The 8,480-nt window shown below is 47.0% G+C and overlaps 1 protein-coding gene across 1 annotated transcript; it reads left to right on the top strand.

The window, feature by feature from the left end:
- The first annotated feature begins 2,022 nt into the window (after positions 1-2,022).
- LOC134177027 (uncharacterized protein K02A2.6-like) lies at positions 2,023-6,163 on the top strand. The gene has a single exon (XM_062643729.1). It carries the CDS (start codon positions 2,023-2,025, stop codon positions 6,037-6,039), a length of 4,017 nt encoding a protein of 1,338 aa, XP_062499713.1. The 3' UTR covers positions 6,040-6,163.
- The last annotated feature ends 2,317 nt before the right edge of the window (positions 6,164-8,480 follow it).

The raw sequence follows: 8,480 nt of genomic DNA, 5'->3' as shown, positions 1-8,480 counted from the left end.
CATATGAAAAATTTCCCCACTTCCTTCTCAACGATCGACTACACTTTGGACACAAGCAAGACTGCATATCAAGCTGAGATGACGTCATGATCCACTCCTTGAATTCTTTGTTCCAGTTGTCTGGATGACGAAAACTGCCTCCACAAACACTACATGACAGAATTCCTCCCTGGGTGAACATCCTCTCCTCTCTTCCACCTGCTCATTGTAGTGTTGAAAACTACTGGTAAATGCAACCACAACTAGAAACGCGACACAGATCAAGAAAATCGCTGAACAGACACAAGATAATCAGCTCTAAGCGACTGCAAATCGAGAAGCCCGCCAACTACTGCTCAGGCGCAGAAATGTGGTCTCTACACACTTCCCCGTGCGTGTGCACGGTCGCTAGGTGGGGCACTTTGCTACACCTGAATCGGCGAAAAACACCAGTGCACACAACATCATAAAATCACCAGCAACGTTAATTCGTGTCTTCTACTTGTTGCATGCAATTTCAAACAGAAATAGCCCAAGAGACAAAAGTGCACAGACAAAGAAGTCACCTACCTTCCGGAAGTGTTCGCGCTCCTTCCCACCTGAAACGCAGCTGATTCTAGTCAAACTTCCCACCTGTGGCTAACCAATATGTCGATTTTTGGAACCCGGCGCATCCCAAATCTCCACCAAGATACTACCTACCCCACGATACCGGAAGTTACCAACAAAGAAAAAACTATGTGGACCTCTAGATAGCAAGGAACAGAACACCTTCGCAACCATGTCCGACCACACACCCACAATACCAGAGGTTGCCAAGAAAGAAAAACTATGTGGACCTATATAGAGCGAGGAACAGAACACCTTTGCAACCATATATCCGACCACGCTACCACACGAACAGCTCCCAACGAAGAAAACCTATGTGGACCTATATATAGCAAGGAACAAAACACTTTTGCGACTATGTCCAACGACACACCCCAGAATGTGTCCAAGAATCCGATACAAGTCACATTTGCCGATACGGGTCTTTATGCCAAAAGGGTCTTGCCGAGCAGCTCCTTGTGGAGAACGTGTACAAGAACAATTTCCTCTCCGACATACCCATTGTCAACTACCTTGCCGGAAACCAAGGACGTACCCATCTTCGCCCCTCGTAGAGTTGCCGTGTTTTTAGACGATATGTACATACTCGGGTACCTAGGTTCGGAGGATACGGGCCGAGTTCGAGGAAGCATCTCCTGTACGACCGGCGAGGATGGATCCGCACAGAACGTCGTGGGAAAGATACACACAGCCCTTCGAGACGCAATGGGCCCCAAACGAAACAACGGGGTGCATATCCTACACACAGTACTACTCGAAAAGGAAGCAGGCTCCGTGATACAAAGTACTTTCTCCAATATTGAAAAGGACTCGAACGCGCTTACTCACAGAACGTGGAGAAAAATGTATGAAGGCAACGAATCCTACGTGGTGGTCGTGGCAAAGATCGACGTCTCCGATATATCGATGGGCAAACTCCAAGAGGCATTTCCTCAGATAGAATGAAGTTTGCTTGCCTTTGGCTACGGGCTGCTGGGTTCTACAGCATCGAATACACACAGGACTACTTCTCTGGGGTGCTCGATCGCAAGGCTCTGGTGCAATACGTATGCAATGTTCACGAGCTCCGCGAGCGAGGGGAACTCTACAGCGCCATGGAGGACGGGACGACATTCCAACCATCCTGGCCAACACCCGCTCTGTGGGGAAACACGTATGCATGTGGGTACACAGCTCGCCCGACGGATATACGACCCGGAAAAAGTTGTACAACAATATCGTTTCCCAATTCGAAGAGGAAGAGGTCCAAGCAAAGTAACCGTTTGGTGGCAGGTTGTGCGAGTACGTGGACTGTCCTAGTTGACATGTAATGTAATTAGATTCACTATCCCGTATGTGTAATCGGAAATAGACCGGAACGATTCTGACTGTCACGAAGAGCACAGCTGTAACCGTTATCTTACATGGTGTCAGGAGGAAAGAACCGACAACAGCATGGCAGAAGGACTGAAACCGCCTCAAGCATTCACAACCACACTGGAAGCAGCCAAAGAATGGCCACAGTGGCGGGACCATTTTACATTCTACATGACAGCAACAAAGAAGGACAAAGAAGACGAGAAAACGAAAGTCGCAATACTACTCACGGCAATGGGAGGGGAAGCCATCTCCGTCTACCGAACATTCACTTGGGCCGCAGACGGCGACGAGGACAAACTGGACTGCGTCATTAGAGCGTTCAACAACTACTTCAAGCCTAAAAGTAATGAAATCTACGAAAGATTCCTGTTCCTGCAGAGGAAACAACAACCGAATGAGCCCTTCGACAGCTTCTACACAGATTTGCTGCGCCTGGTGGAAACCTGCGGATATCACCAAGAGGAGAAAACGAAGATCATCCGGGACCAGATTGTAATCAATATCACCGCAGACAACGTCCGCGAGAAACTGTTGGCAGAATCTGACCTAACCCTAACCAAAGCTGTAGACATGTGCAGGTCAATGGAAGCGACAACCCGTTACATTGCCAGTATGACATCAACCGCCACAGCCTTGAAAGAATGCGTCACCGACGCGGCGGCGGTACACATGGTGAAAGCCATGAAGCAGCGCCCTTGCCACTACTGCGCGACAAACCACAAACCAAAAAACTGCCCAGCATGGGGAAAACAATGCAAATATTGCGGCATTATGAATCACACGGCGGAAGCATGCAAAAAGGCAGGAAAGGACAGACTAGCCCGACGACAAACAACAAAGGAGACGGCCAATGCGATATCGCCACAACGAGCCACACCAGACACACCAGAGAACGAGGAGAGAGACCATTTCGCTTACTGCACCGGTACCACGACACAAACCAGTAAAACAAAGGCTAAAGTCTGGAACATAATACTGGACATAGGAGGGAGAGGTTTGAAAGCCAAAATCGACACAGGTGCAACGTGCAACATACTGCCATTCACTGCTTACCGCGTCCTCTGTGCTAGCCCTCCCACGCCAACAGAAGTTCAGCTAACAGCATACGGAGGAACAAAATTAGATGTCTGTGGGAAAACAACCATGGAGGCAACATTTCAAGGAGTCACCCGCAGGATGGAATTCATCATAGTACGAGAGAACGTGGAGACGCTCATAGGATTGCCTTCCATCACTGACTTGGGACTAATACAACAGACCCTAGCAGTGGATGCAACAGGGGACACACCCACAGCTATATCAGAGTTCAAAGATGTCTTTAAAGGACTGGGACGACTACCAGGAGAGTACAGCATCAAACTAAAGACAAATGCACAACCAGTCATCCAACCAGCCAGAAGAGTTCCATTTAGGTACAGGCAGGAACTGAAGTCACAACTGGATGAAATGGAGAAACAAGGCATCATAGCCAAAGTAACAGAGGCTACTAATTGGGTCAGTCCCATAGTCCTTGTAACAAAGCCAGGTAAAGACAAACTAAGGATATGCATTGATCCAGGAGCGTTGAACAAGGCTATACAAAGGGAGCACTATCAATTGAAAACACCCGAAGAGATATTCGGCACGTTGGCAGGCTCACAATATTTCTCAACCCTAGATGCTACATCTGGTTTTCTACAGATTGCCCTAGACAAGGAAAGTAGCTACTTGACAACAGTGGCAACTCCTTTTGGGCGCTACCGGTATTGCCGACTACCTTTCGGAATCAGCTCTGCCCCAGAAGTGTTTCACAGAATAGTGACAGAATCCTTTGCAGACATACCTGGGGTACACACCTATGTGGATGACATCCTTGTATCAGGCTGTAGCGTAGAGGAGCACGACAAACGCCTTCAGATGGTCCTCGAAAGGTGTAGGGAGCTGAACCTTAGACTCAACCGATCCAAATGCCAGTTCAGAAAGACTGAATTAAAGTATCTGGGACATGTGCTTACATCAGAAGGGATAAAACCTGACCCAGAAAAAGTCGAGGCCATTGAGCAATTCCCAAAGCCACAGTCCAAGACAGATGTTTCAAGACTCCTGGGCCTGGTTACATATCTGTCGAAATTTTGTCCTACTTTGGCTGAGACAGCCAGCCCACTGCGACAGCTAACACAGCAGGAGACTGCATGGGTGTGGGACTCCGTTCACGACCGCACCCTACAGCATGTGAAAGATCTAGTGACAAAGGCCCCAGTACTACGACTTTTTGATCCAGCATTACCAGTGAGACTAACTGTGGACGCATCACAACATGGGTTGGGAGCAGCTGTTATTCAAGAGGGGCACCCAGTAGAATACGCGTCAAGAACAATGTCCAGCATACAACAGAAATATGCACAAATAGAGAAGGAAATGCTTGCCATCCAGTTTGGACTAACAAGATTCCATCAGTATGTGTATGGACAAGATGTCATAGTGGAGACTGACCACAAGCCACTACTTGGAATACTGAAAAAGCCCCTTGCTGAAGTCAGTCCTAGGCTTCAGAGAATGCGCCTACGATGTCTCAAATACAACTACACGCTAGAGCACCATTCCGGGAAAGAAATGGTCCTGGCCGATTCTCTGAGCAGAATGCCATCTACAACACCCTATACAGACTATGATGAACTAACAGAAGAGCAAATCGACTCCGTCACAGAGCAAATCATTCCCACACCACTTGGACGTGAAAGATGTACGGAAGCGACCAGACAAGACCCTACAATGCAGGCACTCATCACTTACATACACACAGGATGGCCACCTACAAGGAGGAGTGTCCCGGGTCCAATCAAACCGTACTGGAATGTGAGACACGACCTAACAGAGAAAGACGGCATTGTCCTCAAAGGAAGCCAAGCTGTCGTCCCTGTGACAATGCGCAAAACGGTGATGAACAGTATACATGAGGGACACTATGGAATAGTGAAGTGTATAGAAAGGGCCAAGACGTCAGTGTACTGGCCGGGCTACACCAATGAAATACATGACATGGTAGCGAGTTGCAGCAAATGCCAAGAAAATCGAAGCCAGAACCCAAAGCCAGACACTAAACCTCATGATGTTCCACACTACCCCTACCAGAAAGTGGGAACAGACTTGTTTGAACTACAAGGGGAACATTACCTACTTACCATCGATTACTACAGCAAATGGGTGACCATAGATCACCTCCAGTCAACGAAAGCAGCTGATGTGATAACTATCCTAGACAAGCATTTTGCCAATTTTGGAATACCAGAAACAATATTCTCGGACAACGGGCCACAATACGCCAACGAAGAATTTCGCAAGTTCTTCAGGAAGCTGGGATTTCAACACACCACATCCAGTCCAGGCTACCCAGCCAGCAATGGCCAAGCGGAAAGAGGTGTCCAAACAGTCAAGAAAATGATGGCCAAGATGTTGGAGGAGGGCCGTACAATCAATGACGCTCTAAGAGTCCTTAGGAACACACCAATAGGAGGAGACCTGCCTACTCCTGCCATCCTGCTACAGGGGAGACACCTCCGAACCCAACTAACAATAAATACTGAGACTCTGGTTCCACATAACATGGATGCAGACAAGACCAGACAAAAACTAATCGCCCACCAATCCCAATATGCGTTCTATGGAGCCACAGGAAACACAACGAACTCACCTCTGCTTCCTGATGAAAGCGTAAGGACAATGAGAGGAAAAAAATGGGTACCAGCAAAAGTCATTGGACACCACACAGAGCCCCAATCCTACATCCTCAGACTAGCAAATGGACGGACAGTGAGAAGAACTAGAACACACATAAACAGGACAACAGAAGTGTGGGATGACAACACAATGTTCGCTAAGTACACTCCGACGGGACAACAAACAAACACCAGCCTGTCAGAAGGACAACCACCAAATCAACCTGAAGAGACAAACGTACTGCCAGACACGGAGATCAGATCTCCGAATACAGAAAGCCCTCCAAAATCTGCCAAGTCCCCAACTGCACCTGCAAGTCAACCTGCAGTCAAAACAACAAGGCTGGGGAGGATCTCAAGACCACCACGACGCCTACTGGAGGACTACACTACGTAATTAGCAACCATTGCTTGACACTGCACTTTTGAGTTGAAGTCACCCAGAGACAGATAGATGACATGTAATGTAATTAGATTCACTATCCCGTATGTGTAATCGGAAATAGACCAGAACGATTCTGACTGTCACGAAGAGCACAGCTGTAACCGTTATCTTACACTAGTCACCATCTACGCATAACGTTTCTCCACCCTGACGTACAAGAACGAGGTGCACGTATCGAGGTTTTTCTGTGTGCGTGTCGAGGTAGCATGCTGTCTAGTACAACGGCCCAAGTGGTCGTAGCAGATGCTCTCGCGCTCGTTTCGCCGCCAGACCACCAGGGCTATTCGTGATGAAGGCTTGCTGAATTTGAGGAACCGCAGTATAGGTTCAAAGCTACTACAATCTACCAGGCCTCTTGACTCGACTTGTAAGATGTGAAGTTGAGCACTCCACCCAACTTGTTTACAAGCAGATACCAAATTGCTGTATTATTTTGTATTCGGATGAGGTGGTAAAGTTCTCTTCAAAACACACTGTCAATTCCAGAAGACTAATCTCTTTAGTTTTCTGGCACCATAGGACGATGTCAGGGTGAAGAGATGAGTTGGAAATAACAGATGGGAGTACGTATGGTAAGCCTGGAAGGTCAACAGAGATTGCCCAGGATCTTGGTAGATGCTCATCTAACAACAGGTAGATGCATCTAAGCACAGAATTGTGACGCCAGGTGTATCTCCCACTCTCTAGAGCCGTCTCGCAGTTGTTGAGCACATGTTGAAAGGGTTTGATAGTTGCCGCAAAGTGGACAGTTAGAAGAATCAGATTTCTGCCAACGTCGCAAGGTTGCTTTACGAGGTAGAGTATCTTGAATGGCGTTAAGACAAAATGAGAGGATTCACCCACAATGCCATGGGCTAGTGGAGAGGTTACATCAGACTATCCTGACAATGTTAGCTATCGAAACATGTGGCAGCGAACCAGAAAGATTGGGACACATGATTACCTTGTTTACTTCTTGCGTATAGATCAGCGAAGCAGAGTTCAACTGGGTTATCACCATTCAAGCTCATGTATGGTCACGAAGCTAGGTTACCAGCACATGTTGCATTGGGTCAGACAAAGAACCAGTTAGGTTGTGCACGGAATATGTTGCAGAGCTTGAGAAGCAGCAGCAGCAGGCTAAGGAGATTGTTGATATTCAGTTAGCAGCTGCTCAACAGCGACAAGCAAGGAATGACGGAAGCACTACTGTCAGGGATTAAGTGGAAGGTGACTTTGTGTGGCTACATCAAAAGGCTGTAAAAGCAGGTCTGTCACCGAAATTGGTCTGGTCTTTTTCGAGTGTTGAAGTGTTTTGAAAATGCGACCTCTAGAATAAAACCAGTACAGGGTGAAAGAGTACAGCGAGTGCACTATGACAGGATGAAGCCTTAGTACACATGCCCAGTGGCTGAAATTCTGGAAGGATCTAACATTAGTGCAGACTTCTCAGATGGTTCAACAAAAGGAATTTGCAGTAGAGATTCCAGACGATCCCATCATCCATCATTTAGAGCTGAATGGAAGCATGCCTGTACAAGTCGATCCTGCCAACTTGGAGCATGTTGGCGAAGTTCCATTGCCAGCACGAGGAGGCAGGCCGGTCAGACAGAGAGTCCCACCGAGATGGCTACTGAACTATGAGACAGAACATGTAGAAGACAGAGCGTAGATGTTTAGTTTAGGGAGGAGTGTGGCGTGTGGTGAGATGTAACGCCCATGTCTGTTGTGACACGCCTTTTGCTAATTAGCTAGCTGTATTGTTCATGTTCATTAGTTCGTTCTCAGCTAGCCTAGCGGTTGCTTTCTTTCTTTGGAGTCTGTTTCGACTCACTCGTTGTTTCGTTTGTTGTTTGGTATATTACACTATACTAGTCAGCACAGTCTCTAGAGTCCTCGAGAGAGTGCGTACGAACGTCATAGAGCCACTCTGTAGAACCTAGAAAAAATTAAGTGCGGATTTATTCGAAGTGGAAAAGATGCATTTTCTAGTAGTTGTTCACTATTACTCGAGGTATCCGCTCACTGGAAATAAATCAACGGATGTGGTATTGGCACTGAAGGGTATCTAGTACATGTCTTTCATCAAATATTCCTGCTGTACATGTAAACCTGTTACCTTCACACTGGGTTGACGGGTAAATAGATCTACTAATTAACTCAATATTAACCATATTTTGGCCTACTTAACTACTCTCTGCTACACTTATGCATCAAACAACTTCACTTTCTGGTTTGCACTGACAACATGGATGCTGTGCTCTAAATCTGCTCTTTGTTACTTCACACCTGGCAGGGTATACTCTCCTGTCCAGACTAGCAATAGGCAATGAACACTAATATCTTTAGAGAAAATGTGTCACCATGACTAGCAGCAATCTAGACACCAGATTACAACAAAGCACAAACAACAA

The sequence above is a fragment of the Corticium candelabrum genome, chromosome 3 (assembly GCF_963422355.1).
Source record: "Corticium candelabrum chromosome 3, ooCorCand1.1, whole genome shotgun sequence".
Taxonomy (NCBI): Eukaryota; Metazoa; Porifera; class Homoscleromorpha; order Homosclerophorida; family Plakinidae; genus Corticium; species Corticium candelabrum.
Note: the sequence above shows the minus strand (reverse complement) of the source record. Positions and strands in the feature narration are given on the sequence as shown.

Bases quoted from the DNA above. Each gene is read 5' to 3' on its own strand.
- LOC134177027 (XM_062643729.1), top strand. From the start codon at position 2,023: ATGGCAGAAGGACTGAAACCGCCTCAAGCATTCACAACCACACTGGAA.